At 43.2% G+C, this 17571-nt stretch overlaps 1 protein-coding gene across 4 annotated transcripts in view; it reads left to right on the top strand.

Annotated features, from left to right (window-relative positions):
* The window catches only part of LOC137547311 (transient receptor potential cation channel subfamily V member 3-like), a 104009-nt gene extending 87190 nt beyond the window's left edge, over positions 1-16819 (top strand). For 2 of the 4 annotated variants that reach the window (XM_068270760.1, XM_068270759.1), the window contains exons 17-22: positions 215-380; positions 1340-1406; positions 3123-3397; positions 12175-12284; positions 14671-14750; positions 15875-16819. In XM_068270760.1, coding sequence (XP_068126861.1) covers positions 215-380; positions 1340-1406; positions 3123-3397; positions 12175-12284; positions 14671-14750; positions 15875-15969 — 793 coding nt within the window. In that variant the 3' untranslated portion in view covers positions 15970-16819. Of the gene's footprint in view, positions 1-214; positions 381-1339; positions 1407-3122; positions 3398-12174; positions 12285-14670; positions 14751-15874 lie in introns of those variants that run through there. The other 2 variants (XM_068270761.1, XM_068270762.1) reach the window with 2 other exon arrangements.
* The last annotated feature ends 752 nt before the right edge of the window (positions 16820-17571 follow it).

A 17571-nucleotide genomic window follows, 5' to 3' on the forward strand; every position in this document is an offset into this window, starting at 1 on the left:
CAGAGAAAGAAAAAAAGGAACACAGCGCAGTTATTTGTGTGCTTGGCACTGCACATACACATGTCTATCTCATTATGTCACATGTCACCTCAGGTATCCATTAAGAGGGTCAAATATTGGGGTTGACTTATAAACGAGGTTGACTTATATTTGAGTAAAACATGCATGCTGCACTGAATATTACAGTTGTACGGTAGTGTATTTTGTGTTTCAGCTTCACACAAGCCCTGCTGGTTATCACCTCAACAATCTGTTTTGTGATTGGAGTACAGGAGCAGCTGATCTTTATTGTATTGGCCGTGGTTCTTGGCTGGATAAACATGATGTATTACACAAGAGGAGTTCGATCACTGGGAGTATACAGTGTTATGCTACAAAGGGCAAGTAGCAATGCTTAACATATTATAAGGAACTTATCTGTGACTGTGAATGCTGATGCTTATGCCAAGAACTGGGGGGAATCCGCTGCTCCCGGCTCTCTGCACTTGTTCCCCGCTGATGACGTGCAGGCTGGGACACAGGCTGAGGGCACGTTCTCACTCAGTACGCCCCCCGCTAAAGGTAAACAATAGTCAGCAGACTGCGGTCAGCTGACAGCACAAGCATCAGCTGATTATTCAGCTGACACTCAGGCAGGTGTGTCTGCTGTGATTGGATGTGCGGATTGTGGCCGGCCACTGATTGGAGGGAAGTTGTATTTAAACGCGCAGAGTGCTCCCAGTCATCACCCATGATAAGCATAGCTTGGCAGGCACTTGGAAAAAGCTGTTATTTCCCACAATGCAATGAGGTTATCTGACAGCAAACTGTCAAGTTTAAAAGCAGGGACACACACTCACAGGGACAGGATGCACAGATACAGGTGATTTATTACACTAGTTGACCTAAGCCCGTTTAAAAACGGGCTCTAGGTCTCTTCACACCACAGCCGCCAGTCAGTGCGCGCGCACAACCGCCTGCCGTCCACACACACGTCCGCCCGGCCTGCCCTACGTCCTGTCCCAACGGTTGTCAGTGCTCGACATGCACAGGGACAGGCGCAGGGACACTTCTATTTTATTATATAGGCTAGGATGACAGTTGCAAGGTTGTCACGGTGAAGTCTCAGCTTCCGCATCCGTTCATATTTACAACCTTCGGTTAGTATATAGGATGTGATATAGTCACAGAGTTTTTTTTGTTTTTTTCTGTTCTGTTTTGCAGTTGTTAGATCACTTATGCCCGTCATAAAAAAAAAAAAAAAAAGCAAAATTTCATTAAATGTCATCAGTTAAAAAACACAGACAAACTATACTTAAACACTGGACATTTAACAGAATGAAACAATTTTTACTTCCAGGTGATTTTACATGATATCTCAAAATTCTTACTAGTGTACTTCCTGTACTTATGTGGATTTGGCGTAGGTAAGTGACTTGTCTTCCTTTCATAACTTATTCAAATAATTTATAAACTATTGACCATTTTTATCTATCCTCAGAAATGCAGACATCAAACCAACAAATGTTGATGTACGGTTGTGATCCAGTTCTTTATAATGCCGGAAAAAGAAACGTAACGTTTCGAAAGCTTGCATGTACCATGTACCTTTAGTCATTAAAGGTATCACCGGAATCAACATTTCTTGGTTTGAGGTCTGCATTTCTGCTCCTCGACTAACACCGGACCACAATTCACTTGCTGCACTCAGAAGATGCTCTCTACCAGGAAAGAGTTTTATGGTTGTAATTCCTTATCAGTGAGGGTTACGCTATAGTCTGACTATGTCCCGACAAGAGAGACTCACTCATCACTCTTTGAGGCAGAACAAGGAAAATAAATGAACCTTGTCTAGTTATTTGTACGCTTGGCACTGCACATACACGTTTATCTCACTATGACACATGTCAACTCATGTACACTTTTAGGCTACTTTCACACACTCCCCTGCCACTCCCCTGTTGCCGTGGCCATTAGTCAAGGCACACTACCAGTGGTGCGAAGCGATGTGGCGGAAGTGGTCACGGCGCGCATGCGTAAGGGGGGGGGGACAGTGATGTACTTCCTGCACGTCACTGTTCGGCGGCGGCACTATGCATATTGCCCTGTTGGCAGACTCTGTTTGGAGGGTCCCAGCGCTGGATAGATGGAGGTGAGGAGGATGGGTGAAGCCTTTGGATTTTTTCTTATAGGTACACTTTTAAGAGGTCCCCCTTCCTATAACAGGTAGTATTGGGAGGTAATTGAATGACAGGGCTTCACCAATATATCTGGGAGTCACAGGGTGGGTGGTGGCATAGAAGACACTGGAACACTCAACATGTGGCACTGCAGCATCAAAGGGGGGTCGTCAGGGGATCACCGATTGTCCAACTGCATTAGGGAGCCTGATATTTTCTCCTTACGTGACCCTGTTTTTAGAAGGATTTGTATGTAGTATAGCTGTATCAATGAAAAAATAAAAACACCCGGATAAAAGGGAGCAGGGGCTTGTCGCTAGTAGAATATCAATAAAATTAGCGATATTCCTCTACTGGATTCCGATAGCAAAATATTTTTACCAAAATTAAAGCCTAACTCTACTTTCACACAGAACCCTCACACCTAACCATACCCGTCACTTGTTGGTGCCTAACCCTAACTGCACCCCCAGTGGTGCCTAAATCTTAACCCTACCCTTCCTGCCGCAGAGCCAACATGGCCTCCAAGCGCCCAATTTTACTGTCATTGACACAAATCACGGCTTTAGATGCCTATCCCTAGCCCCCCCCCCTTCTGGTGTCGCCTAACGCTAAACCCCCCTCCCCCGGTGAAACATAACCCTATGATGAGAGTAAATTTAGGTGTAGAAAGGCACCCAATAGAACATCAGGCACAGGGTCTTGCCTCTATACAAATTGCAGCTTTGCATAGCCGCGATTTGCATAGCCAGAAGACTCAGCGCCTGAGAGGGACAGAGCCAGCAGGGAGTGCATGGAGGTCACACTCCTGGGGTCTTAGTGCTGGAACAAGACTGTGCAGGAGAACGGTAGAAGCCTCTTTAGGATCCAGAGTCTTTCCCCTCCTGAGGTAAGTATCTATCACTATGCCATTGCCAATAAGATTATGGTGCTTTAGTTAACTAAAACATTCTTTTTCCGTAGCACTTGCATCATTAATTGAACACTGCCCCGAGGATAAAAACGTATGCATGAGGTATAGCAGCTTCAAAATGGCCGTCATAGAACTGTTTAAACTCACCATTGGATTAGGAGACCTGGAGATACAACAAGAGTCCAAATACCCGGTGCTGTTCCTGGGGCTACTCATCACCTACGTCATCCTAACGTTTGTCCTTCTTCTAAACATGCTGATCGCACTCATGTCAGAGAGTGTGAGCAACATTGCCAAAGACAGCAAGAATATTTGGAGACTCCAGGTTGGTATATGTACTCATTTTGACTAAGTTTTAATTTGAAACTTGAACTGCCGGCAAGTAACACAATTTAAAGCAACCCTGAAATGACTGAAATACAAGAGTGGGATACTTACCTATGGAGAGGGAAGGCTCTGGACAGCATAGGGCCTTCTCAGTCCTCTATCTCCTTGCCCTCGTTCCTCCAATGTCCCTCGTTGAAATGACTTTATTGGGGACTCCTCATAAAGCTTTCCCCTAGTGCTTCCAATGGGAACAGAGGCATAACTAGAGTGAAGAAGCCCCTGCAATTGCAGGGGGGCAGAGCTGTGGGGGGCCCCAACTAACCTTCCCTTCCGCCGATACAGGGGACTATACTTCAGATCAGGTGTTTTTGTGGCTACACTTGCTATGGGTATGAAGATGATGGCCACACTTGTTTTACGATCCTTGTGAGATGGGCCCCCAGGCTGTGAGGGTCACCAAGGGAAGGGGTGTGAGCATTGTGGTGCCCCATAAACATTTTGCTGGGGGGCCACATAAATTGTAGTTACGCCACTGGATGGGGTCATCCGTCTCTAATGTCTCTACCATCAAACAAGGAATGGTGTCCACACACTGCCCTATCAAAAATGTGCTAGGGCTAGAAACATATATACACCCACAGAAGAACAGAAAGCCCCCCCCCCCCCCAAAAAAAAAAAACAGCACCACTCAGTGAAAGTTTGGAAAAATTATAAACAGGATCTTTATTACAACATGATCAATGCGAATTCAATGCCTTATGATAGTACAATACAATTAAAAACACATTACAAAAAGGCCAATAAAAATCTTTGCCATTCCAAACAATACAAATATATATATACTAGCTGATTGCCCGGCGTTGCCCGGGTATGTATTTGGCTGGTGTTGGCTCCGCCTACGTTTTCTAACCCTAACACACAAACACTCAATGACCAAGTTTGTGAGCTTTGCGGTCTTTGGTATCAATAATCAGCATTGAAATGAAACAAATCTGATTGGCTGTGTGTGGCTCCACCCCCTTTTCTGAATTTGAACCCCAGTCACCCAATAACCAATTGTACCAGGTTTGAGGCCTGTGCCATTAACAGTTCAAGAATGGTAGCAATTAAATATTACCCTTGAAAAGCAACAGGTGAAGTTTGATTCACTTTTGTAGGCTCCACCCACTTTTCTGAATATTAATCCCAGTCACCCAATGACCAACTGTGCAAAGTTTAAAAACCCCGCCATTAACAGTGTAAGAATGGCTGCAGTTTACATTTTCCCAGTGAAATTTGTATTTGTCTCCACCCACTGATGACCCGGCGTTGCCCGGGTATGTATTTGACTGGTGTTGGCTCCGCCCACTTTCTAACCCTAACACACAAACACTCAATGACCAAGTTTGTGAGCTTTGGTGTCCTTGGCATCAATAATTTGTATATTCCCATAGAAATTAAACAAATCAGATAGGCTGTTTGTGGCTCCGCCCCTCTCCAGCATTTGAACCCCAGTCACCCAATGACCAACTGTAGCAGGTTTGAGGCATCTGCTATTAACAGTGTAAAAATGGCAGCAATTTAAATATTCCACTTGAAAATCAACAGGTGAATTTTGATTGGCTATTATAGGCTCCACCCACTTCCCTGAATATTAATCTCAGTCACTCAGTGACCATCTGGGCAAAGTTTGGGAACCCTGAAATAAACAGTGTAAGAAAGGCTGCAGTTTACACTTTCCCAGTGAAAATTGTTTTTGGCTCCGCCCACTTTTTGTAACCTGGACACAAAGTCACTACTCAATGCCCAAGTTTGTGAGTTTTGGGGTCCTTGGCATCAATAATTTGTATTTTCCCATGAAATGAAACAAATCTGATTCACTGTTTGTGGCTCTGTCCCCTTTTCAGAATTTGAACCCCAGTGACCCAATGACCAACTGTACCAGGTTTGAGGCTTGTGCCATTAACAGTGCAAGAATGGCAGCAATTTTAATACTCTCCTTGAAAAGTGACATGTGATTTTTGATTGGCATGTTTAGGCTCCACCCACTTTTCTGAATATTAATCCCAGTCACCCAGTAACCAGCTATGCTAAGTTTGAGAACCCTGCCATTAACAGTGAAGAAGGGCTGCAGTTTACAATTTCCCAGAAAAATCAGTTTTTAACTCCACCCACTTTTTGTAACCTTGACACACAGTCACTACTCAATGACCAAGTTTGTGAGCTTTTGGGTTCCTGGCATCAAAATTGTGCTAATGGAAGCAGTTTATCCAGCAAAGAAATCTGGCTGTTTTTGGCTCCGCCCCTTTACTGAATTTGAACCCCAAACACTTAACGACCGACTGTAGCAGGTTTGAGGCCTCTGCTATTAACAGTGTGAGAATGGCCGCAGTTTCAATATTCCCCTTGAAAATCGATAGGTGAATTTTGATTGGCTGTTGTAGGCTCCACCTACATTTCCGAATATTAATCCTAGTCACCCAGTGACCAACTGTGTGAAGTTTGAGAACCCTGCCATTAACAGTGTAAGAAAAGCTGCAGTTTACATTTCCCCATGTAAAAAGTTAGTTGTTTTTGGCTCCGCCCACTATTTCTAACCTTGACATACAGTCACTTAATGACCAAGTTTATGAGCTTTGGGGTCTTTGGCATCAATAAGTTGCATTTTACCATTGAAATTAAACAAATCTGATTGACTGTTTTTGGCCCGCTCCCTTCAGAATTTAAACCCCAGTCTCCCAGTGACTGACTGTAGCAGATGTTAGGCCTCTGCCATTAAGAGTGCATGAATGGCAGCAATGTAAATATTCCCCTTGAAAATCAAAAGGTGAATTTTGATTGGCTGCTGTAGGCTCCACCCACTTTTCTGAATATTAGTCCCAGTCACCCAGTGGCCAACTGTGTCACGTTTGAGAACCCTGCCAATAACAGAATGGCTGAAATCAATCTAACAAATCTGATTGGCTGTTTGTGGCTCCACCCCTTTAGTGAATTTTGACCCCTGTCACCCAATGACTGACTGTATCAGGTTTGAGGCCTCTGCCACTAACAGTGTAAGAATGGTAGCAATGTGAATATTCCCCTTGAAAATCAATAGGTACATTTTGATTGGCTGTTGTAGGCTCCACCCACATTTCAGAATATTCATCCCAGTCACCCAGTGGCCAATTGTGTAAAGTTTGGGAACCCTGCAATGTAAAAAATAAAGTTGTTGGCACTGCCCACTTTTTCTAACCTTGACATACAGTCACTCAATTATCAAGTTTATCAGCTTTGGGGTCCTTGGTATCAATACTTTCTATATTCCCATTAAAAATAAACAAATCTGGCTGTTTGTGGCTCTGCCCCCTTCCTGAATTTGGACCCTAGTCACCCAGTGACCAACTGTACCAGGTTTGAGACATCTGCTATTACCAGTATAAGAGAATGGTAGCAGATGAAATATTCCCTTTGAAAATCAAAAGGTGAATTTTTATTGGCTGTTGTAGGCTCCACCCACCTTCCAAAATCTTAATCTGTCACCCAATGACCAACTGTGCAAAGTTTGAGAACCCTGCCATTAACGGTGTAAGAATGGCTGCAGTTTATATTTTCCCTGTAAAAGCTGTTTTGGCTCTGCCCACTTTTTTGTAACCTTGACACACAGTCACTCAATGACCATGTTTGTGAGCTGTCAGGTTCCTGACATCAAATTTGTGTAAATGGAAGCAATTTATCCACCAAGGAAATCTGATTGGCTGTATGTGGCCCCGCCCCTTTAATGACCGACTGTAGCAAGTTTGAAGTCTCTGCCATTAAAAAGTGTAAGAATAGCAGCAGTTTAAATATTCCCCTTGAAAATCAATAGGTGAATTTTGATTGGCTGTTGTAGGCTCCACCCACTGTCCTGAATATTAATCCCAGTCACCCAGTGACCAAGTGTGCCAAGTTTGAAAACCCTGCGAGTGTAAGAATGGCTGCAGTTGAGATTTTCCCATTTAAAATGAATGGCTGAAATTTGATTGGCTGTTTTATGCTCCGCCCACTTTTCCTGGAATTGTAACCTCGGTCACCAAGTGACCAACTGTGCCAAGTGTGGGGACTCTGGCTTGATTACTGTGAGAATGGCAGCCTTTTACATTTTTTCCATTGACATGAATGGGTGGAATCTGATTTGCTGTTTGTAGCTCCGCCCAGGTGTGCAGGGGGGACGCGAGACCCCCAGAACGTATCATCCCAGGTAGTAAGGGATCTGCATACCAAGTTTCGTTCAAATCGGTCAAGCCGTTTTTGCGTGATCACACACACACACACACACACACACACACACACACACACACACACACACACACACACACACACACACACACACACACACACACACACACACACACACACACACACACACACACACACACACACACACACACACACACACACACACACACACACACACACACACACACACACACACACACACACACACACACACACACACACACACACACACACACACACACACACACACACACACACACACACACACTCACACACACACTCACACACACACTCACACACTCACACACTCACACACTCACACACTCACACACTCACACTCCCCCTCCAGGCCGCCATGGATAGTGGGGGAATGATATAATTCGGTTTCCAGCGATTGCTGGAGGTCGAATTATTGTGTTTTTTTAAGCAACTTCGGCTCCGTCTTCTGACGGCGCCGACGTTACTCACTGAGCGCCGCTATAGACTGATTCCCATTACAGTCTATGGCGGCACTCGCTGCGCCCAAATCTAGCAGTGCTGAAAAGCACTGCTCCACGACCGCTTTGCAGTATTGGTTTTTTGACCCTGCATAGTTTGACATGCGAAAGCAAATGCATATTTGCATGAGCATTGCCTCATGAATAGTCAATTAGGCCAGATTTGCAAAGCCAGACTTGCTAGGGTTAAGCCTCCTTTCCACAGACTGTTGATAGGCAGTGAAATGCCTCTCAAACTCTCTCAACTGCTCACTGCTGCCTAGTAACTGCTTGTTGCTGCCTGATAACTGCTTGTTGCTGCCTGATAACTTCTTACTTGTGCCTGGTAACTGCTTGCTGAGCACACAGCTCAACAGTCCGTGGAAAGGAGGCATCAAACTTGGTCTTTGAGCACGCATACATTTTCTCATGCAAAGTACTTCTTCTTCTTGCTGGAAGGTTGAGGCCCTTATTCAATTATGAATAGCCAATTAGGCCAGATTTGCAAACCCAAACTTGCTAGGGTTAGGCCTCCTTTCCACGGACTGTTAATAGGCAGTGAAATGCCTCTCAAACTCTCTCAACTGCTCACTGCTGCCTAGTAACTGCTCACTGCTGCCTGGTAACTGCTCACTGCTGCCTAGTAACTGCTTGTTGCTGCCTGATAACTGCTTGTTGCTGCCTGATAACTTCTTACCTGTGCCTGGTAACTGCTTGCTGAGCACACAGCTCAACAGTCCGTGGAAAGGAGGCCTCAAACTTGGTCTTTGAGCACGCATAAATTTTCTCATGCAAAGTACTTCTTCTTCTTGCTGGACGGTTGAGGCACTTACTGAATTATATATATAGATAGATTATTTGATATGTTTACTTTGCACATTGATTATTTTTTTTTTTATTATTTCACTATAGCATGTATGCATACCTCTTTTGGAGCCAGGAAAGAGGGACACTAAGACACGCTCCTGCCACACCTTTAACCACGCCCCGATTTTTTAAAACCACACCCCTCCCCTATACAGTTTTCTCTATGCAGAGATTGGTGTATGGAGCAATGGTAGGCAAGAATCACAGCACACATATGTATTAAAGGATATACTGTAAATTAGAGTAAACAGCTCTACAAGAAGAGTTATGAATATATTAAATAAGAAAATAAAGTCAAATGTGCAAAATATTACATTCTGTATTTCTGGCAAAAAACTTCACATATCAGAAATGTTAACACAGTGCCTACAATTGCATAACTCTAGTCCCAGGACTGTTAATGCATAAAATCACACAACGATCCCTAATTAAGGATCTTGTATCACAATATGGGTAATTAATAAAATCAATAGCACAAAGGAATGCAACCAATATGATTGATCCATACAGGATTTCTAGCACTTCACAAGCATATTGAAAGATAAGATATCCACCTCACTGTTCAGATGCTCTGTAACCAGATAGCCAGGGTAGAGATCCCTGTCTCACTCTCTCTCAAGGTCAGACATTCCTTGCTGAGGCTGGAGTTTTATGTTGTTGTGCTGATGATGAAGTTCAGCGTGAAGCAAAGCTGCAGAGTGTGATGTGATGCATGTATTGTAGTGTTCTCTGCAAAGATTCTAGGCAGTGAAACAGTTAAAGGACACCCGAAGCGAAAATAAACGAATGAAATAAACAACTGTATCTATCTTCCTTCTCCTAAAAATGACTTTTTTTAAGATATTCCACAGTTTTATTCTATGTTTAAATCTACTTTTTAAGTTTTAACTGTTTTATTGTTTTTGCTCAATGACACATTCATTAAAGTATGCCAGAGCTAAAATCTATGAACTATTGACCCTTTTTTTTATTTCTTTCCTGCTCTCAGAAGCCATTTCTGCTAGGAAAGTGTTTTATAGTTGAAATTTCTTATCAGTGAGGTTCACACTGTAGTCACTTCCTGTCTGAGTCCGGACTGAGTGAGCCACTTACATACCTGATATTTAACTCTTTCAGGAAGAGAAGGGAAAAAAAGGAACACAGCATAGTTATTAGTGTGCTAGGCACTGTACATACCCATATCTATCTCATCATGTCACATGTCACTTCAGGTATCCTTTAACTGCAAACTCTCCTGCTCTGTGAAGAGGTCGGGACATTTGACCAGTGCCCCATGATGCCGTGATAGTGTCAACGAAAACGTCTGGTCTGTGTATGCATTGCATCAACATTCTTATATCACAGTGAATCTCATCATTAATTCACTGAACCCGGGTTCAATCACACAGAGGTTCATTTTGAACCTCTGATGTTGAACGTACATTGTAGTTGGGTAGTATAATTATAATAGGTTACTGTGTCATGACAAAGATTTTTATGGAGTTTTTTATGCATTTTTAGGGCTGGTTCAGACGGACGCTTGCGGAGTGTTTACCGCAAGCGTTCGAAACGTCGTGGTAAACGCTCCCATTCAAGTGAATGGGAGCGTTTACACCGAGCTTTTGCGCGCGTTTACAAGATCGTGGCGTTCAGGTCCCGATTTTCGCTAGCGTTCGAGCTGCCCCTCGAAGCGACATGTAGCTTCCAGGGGGCGGCCAACCGCGACGGCTAATGTCCCCCTAGGGGAAGAAAAAATGCGACCGCATCGGAACGCGACACGAAGGCTACTGAAAGCCTGACCGCGCAGCCGCCGCAACGCCCCCAAACGTGACGCCACGCAGACGTCCGTCTGAACCAGCCCTGAATTGTATTGTGCCATCATAGGGTATTGAATTAGCATTGTTCATGTTATAATAAAGATCTCGTATATCATTCTCTAGATGTATAATGTCTCTACATTATTACCGGGATTATTATTATTATTATTATTATTATTATGTGTTTATATGGTGCTGATCTTTTCTGCAGAACTTTACAGAGTACATAGCCATGTCACTAACTGTCCTCAGAGGAACTCACAATCTAATCCTACCGTAGCCATAGGCCTCAATTCACTAAGCTTTATCAAACACTTTATCAAACATTTGATAATTTACCTCTTGGGCAAAATCTAATTTTGATATCACTAAGGTGTTATAGATTTATTGAATGTTTTATCGATAAAACGTTCAATAAATCTATAAAACTTTAGTGAATTCAAAATTAGATTTTACCCATGAGGTAAATTATCAAACGTTTGATAAAGTGTTTGATAAAGCTTAGTGAATTGAGGCCATAGTCTAATGTCCTACCATATTATTATTATTATTATTATTATTTATATGGCACCGACATCTGCAGCACTTAACAGAGTACATAGTCATGTCACTGACTGTCCTCAGAGGAGCTCACACTCTAATCCCTTCCATAGTCATAGTCTATCGTCCTACCATATATCATTATTATTATTATTATTATTATTATTATTATGTGTTTATATAGCACTGACAACTTCTGCAGCACTTTGCAGAGTACATAGTCATGTCACTGACTGTCCTAACAGGGGCTCACAATCTAATCCTGCTATACTCCTATGCCCATCGCTTTTTTGCCTATCGCAATTCAGGGAAAAGCCAAGTAACTTAGCTGTATGATTTTGGGATGTGACAGGAAAAGCATCTTATCAGGTGCTCTTCTAAGCTCTTCATAGCTCACTGCTGCAGCCTAAATATACATAAAATTACTGAAACCTATCTATGGAGGGAACCTCAGAGCCTTGTATGTGAAAAGCACTGCAAAGAAATACAACGTTTTATTTATGTTGCACACAATCACCAAACTCTTTGCCTTCATAAACCTTTACTGTAGTAGTATTAGTTATTATTATTATTGATTTATAAAGCGCCAAATATTCCATGGCACTGTAAGAAACAAACATGGGTTACAAAATAAAACAGACAATGGTGTACACCAATATACAAAATACAGAATTGGTACAAAGCACAGAAATAACAGTAACAACATTAATATGAACCTAGAGGCAGTGTGATTTAGCTTATATAGTAGGAAGTACAACTTGGACAACTTCATTAGAATCTGATTAGTTGTAACCAAAAGGAAATCTCTTGTTTTTTTTACTTCCCATAATAAGAAAATATATTATTTATACATTTTTCAGAGAGCTAGGACAATCCTGCAGTTTGAGAAATGTTTACCAGTGTGCTTAAAGAATAAATTCAAACTCGGAAAGACGTGCAAAGTAGGAAAAGAGGAGAAACTATGTTTAAGGTAAATTATTATTATTATTTATTTATATAGCGCCAACATATTCCGCAGCGTTTTACAAAGCACAATGAGACGACAGGGGGAACATAGATACAACTAACAAATGTACAGCAGAGTTCCAAGCAGCACAAACATTGTGACAAAAACAGTAAACATTAGGAGGATGACCCTGCCCTTGCGAGCTTACAATAAAACTGTAATGATCGGTGTAACACAGAGAGGATCTGATTACCGGTGATCTGCAGTATCACCGAGAATACAGATACATACCCGATTATTGATGATCTGCAGTATCACCGAGAATACAGATATATCTCTAACCTCTGGACACCTGGGTAATAAGAGTGTTTGGTACAACAGTAATACTTTGAGGACTGCACCTGAGGAGCAGGTGCACAGCAAAAAGGAGTACTGCACAGTAACACGTTCCTTCCGTAAGCCTGAGACTCTCCCGAGGGAGGGGTCAGGCTAGGAGTAGGAAGGACAGAGTGTGAGTGACACCAAGGAAGGATGTCACCCCCAGGTCTGTGAGCTATCTCTAGACTGGGGAGATAGCTCTCGAGGTCAGGCAAGCCGGGTCGGCAACAGACAGACAGATCAGGGACAGAGACAAGAGACAGATGCGGAATCCTAAGACAAGCCGAGTTCGGCAACAGAGTATCAGATATAGCGAAGTACCTAATCAGAGATCAGAAGAGTAGTCAGGAAAGCAGAAGGTCATAACAAATAATCAACAATGCCTAGTCTTGGGTGTGAGCTCCTTGATCATCTACACCCAGGAACTGGTCTAAATAATAACACAGATAATATCACAGATACTGACAAGGTCTGAGTGCTACCACGTAGTGATCGCAACGGCAGACAACCAGAGAATGACCACTCCCTTCTGGCTGTCATAAAAGCTCTGCCTCTCAGCGCGCGTGCGCGTCCTTCTAAACCTGTGTGGACTATCAGTCCCAGCCACACCAGACCTATGCTGTAAACCATCCGCTGTGCTGGGCACGGAACCAGCCGCACTGCTAGCAGAGCATGCGGCGGTTCCTCCGCGTTCCGCCATACTGTCAGATGTAGGCCTATGCGTGCAAACTGCCATGTCGGACGTGGAATCCGCTGCCTTGTTCTCAGGACATGCGGCGGTTTTTCCGCGTTCAGTCATGCCAGCAGATGCAGGCCTATGCGCGCAACCTGCCGCGTTGGAAGCGGAATCAGCCGCCTTGCTCTGAACACTCGCAGCGGCTTTTCCGTGTTTTCTCACAAAAACATTGTCGAAATGGGGGCACCTATACCAAGCTACCTGTACTGAGGGCACCTATACCTGGTTACCTATTCTGAGGGCACCTATACCTGGTTACCTATTCTGAGGGCACCTATACCTGGCTACCTATACTGGGAGCACCTATACCTGGCTATCTATACTGTGAGTATGTTTTAGAAAAAAATATATATATCCTGCCTGGCCTAACGTTCCAATTTCTGTTTTTTATTTATTTATTTATTTTTTTAGGGGGGGGGGGGGGGCTGGGTGGTGAGGGTGCATCCAAAGTTTTGCAGGGGGGCCCCAGTGATTTCTAGTTACGCCCTTGGTTTACATCTGGTTAGCTTTCAAGGGTGAAAGCTCTGTGTTTGCACTTTATTTAGGCAGAAAATGTTCTGTTGTATCCATAGGTAACAGAGAAGCTCCCCTTCTTTATTCGCTCACCAATTGTGAGTGTGCAGTCAGGGGCGTAACTAGAAATCATTGCCCCCCCCCTCCCCCCCAAAAAAAATACAGAAATTGGAACGTTAGGCCAGGCAGGATTTTTTTTTTAAACATACTCACAGTATAGATAGCCAGATAGAGGTGCTCCCTGTATAGATAGCCAGGTATAGGTGACCCCAGAATAGGTAACCAGGTATAGGTGCCCCCAGAATAGGTAGCCAGGTATAGGTGCCCTCAGTATAGGTAGCCTGGTATAGGTGCCCGCAGTATAGGTAGCCAGGTATAGGTGCCCGCAGTATAGGTAGCTTGGTATAGGTGCCCCCAGTATAGGTAGCCAGGTATAGGTGCCACAAGTGTAGGTAGCCAGGTATAGGTGCCACAAGTATAGGTAGCCTGGAGGGGTGAGCAGTGGACACAAACAGCCACGGGGAGGGGGGCCGACTCCCCGCTTCCTCACCTCCCTCTGCGTGCTGCCGATCTTCTATATCTCCAATGCCACTGACTACAACCTGATTAGCAAAAGTAGAGTGAGATGCAGTGATGAATAAGCTGAGAGAGATCATTTGTGAAATAAGTTTCAGTCTCAGCTCCATAGATTCCTATACCTCCCCTTCCAGTATGCTCTCCTGAATAAGCAGCATTGTGTTACTGGTCATGATTAACCATCACTGTACCCATCATCACTTGCAGAATAAATGAAGTGAAATGGACAGAGTGGCACAATCAAGTTACTTGCATCAATGAGGAGCCCGAGCTTCCGAAGTTAAATAGTAAGTATTGTTTAGAATACATAAAGGTTACATTCACAGTGGTGAGTTCCATTGTGTTCCATGCAAAAACAAGAAGGCAGTGAAGCATATAGTACATAGAAACAATGCTTTACTGCTACTTTTAACCCGCACGTTATGCAGTAATGGGATGGAAGGGCAGAGAAACATTGGTATCTAACGTTAGTGGGAATCAAGTATGAGGCTACATTCACAGTGGGATTTACATTGCATTCTTGTAAAAACGGCACTGCAAGTTATCTGCGCTTTGTGTCACGTACAGTGAAGCATACAGTCAATGAAAAGTAGGCTTTACTGTAACTGTTAATGTTGCCATAGATAGACACCTAAGCTTGTCTATCTATACTGGATACCTGTGCCTGGCTATCTAAACTGGCGACACCTAAAAAAGACAAAACTGGTCCTTTAAGGGGGTTTTAGATGCCAGTCCTCAAGTGGTTAAGCTACGTACACACATCCGATACAACAACAAAACATTTGCAATGTGCTTTTCTCCCATAGGATGCAAAGCGCATAAGCTTGTATTACATCAGTACATAGTGATGTGTACAGGGGAAAGGTTATGTGATCATAAATGCCAGACTAAACAGGTGGGTTTTCAGTTTTAATTTAAATGTGTCCAGGATTGGAGCTGGCTTGGTTAAGTTTGGCAGGCGTTCCAAAGGGTAGGGGCAGCATGACAAAAAGCTCTGGCTCCAAACATTTTTAGTTGGATTCTGGGGGGGAATGATGCTGTACAGACATATGCCAATTCAGGGAATGATTCTGTATAGCCTTGAGGCTAGCGATATGTTCTGTTGCTATGGAGGGGGTGGAGGGACGACGATCAACACAATGCGGTGCGCCTTCTATCGGTTGGAAGGTATTGAAAATAGCATTGTTATTGGTCATTGATCGGCAGTCACTGTATATACATAATTTGCGCACGTATCTTTTCACCTATTGTACAATGTTTATGGCACAGGTCTTATTAAAGTTGGTGTTTTATATCAGATTTAAAAAATTCGTTTTTGGTATCCCAGCAAGTCGGTGAAAAATGTATTTTGATGGGAGGTAAAGAAAAGATAGATACCTATTGTAACAATAATCTTTTCTTCTTTTTAAAGCTTCAAGCTACTCTGATTTGAGCAACATCAGTGGATGGGATCAACACAAACTAAATCCTCAGATTAAAATTCAAGTTGATGATCCAGAGGACTAACTTACGGAAAGTGGCCAACAATGGTTTTGTTTACAGGAAACATTGGGCTGGATTTACAAACCTCAGCTTCTTTTTTTACAAGATGGTGCTTTATTTTTGGCCCTTTTCTTCACACCGAAAAACATTGCACGTACCTCCCGGTGTTTATCAATGTTGGACCAATGGAAGGGCCCACAGCTAATGTTTTCCTATGCACTTGAGGACTAAACATGCTGCTTTTTCTGCACATTGTTTGCTATTTATTTTTTATATTTTGCTGTGCTACCGCCAAAAAATATGTGCAAAAATAAATATTGTACATCAGAGCAGGATCATCCCTTAGGCAACCTAAGCAAGTGCCTGGGGCCTAGTATGTGTCAAGAGGCCCATCTGCCACCTTTTCTGACCTCTCTTCACTTCGGCTTACCTACCTAAGGACCACAAGGATGCGCCAAACCTAATACCTTGCCTAAGGCCCCATTACATTTTCCATCTCTGCTGTACATCAACATAAGACTGGAGTGGAACCCCAACCTGAACATAGACTTAAGCCTGGTACACACATCCTGTTATGACTGGCCAATCACTGGCCAGTTTTGCCACTTCCATGTAGTATTAACAACAGATATTCAATACTATGTGCAGATTGTATAGGTAGGCTTTCATACTACATGGAAGTGGGAAAATTGGCTAATGATAATTGGTGTGGGTCCCCAAGGTGGCCATACACGATTCAATTTTTTTTCAACCAGAGAAATCCCATCACTTTTCTGATTGATCGAATCATCTGAGCAATCAAACCAACACACCATAAACTTATGATCGTTTTTTCTGAATATATATTAAAGATATTTTAGATTATTCTATACAATTGGCCGGAGTGTGTGTATGTAGTGTTGAGCCGAAATTTTCGAAATTTCACGTTACTATAATTACGCATGCGAAATTTGCTATTACGATGCGAAATTATGGTAGCGTAATTGCCATTAAAATCATAATTGAAAATACCGTAAGCGTAATTTTCAACGCGTAATTTCGCGTTTCGTTCATAACGTAACTTTGCGTTAAACCATAACGTAATTTCGCATTTCTTCGTAATTTCGCGAATTTCGTAATTACTTGTTAGCTATAAAAAGAAGGAAGCCCTTTCTCTGCCCACAGCAAAAACAGAGCGGGTTAAGGTATGCTAAAGCACATTTGGACAAGCTAGCTTAATTTTGGAATAAGGTGCTGTGGACTGATGAAACTAAAATTGAGTTATTTGGGCATAACAAGGGGAATTATTCGTGGAGGAAAAACAACTCAGCATTCCGTAACGCGAAAACTACACGAAAAGTAACGCTTACAGTAATATGAACTACTGAGCAGGTAAAAAACCCAGAATTGGTACTTACCTGGGGCCTCGAGGCCCCCCGCGCACGTTACGCGTCATCATGCCGGCTGGCGTGAGAGTTCTGTGCATGCGCAGTTCTCTAACTCTGAACCGCGCATGCACAGGACTCTCACACCAACCTGGCATGATGACGCGTAGCGGCTGGCATGATGACTCAAAACGTGCGCTGCGGGAACTTGTAGTGGCAACTACAGGTGGAAGTCGCCAATTAACGGAGGCGCCGGCGGGAC

Source organism: Hyperolius riggenbachi, chromosome 2, assembly GCF_040937935.1.
Source record: "Hyperolius riggenbachi isolate aHypRig1 chromosome 2, aHypRig1.pri, whole genome shotgun sequence".
Classification (NCBI taxonomy): domain Eukaryota; kingdom Metazoa; phylum Chordata; class Amphibia; order Anura; family Hyperoliidae; genus Hyperolius; species Hyperolius riggenbachi.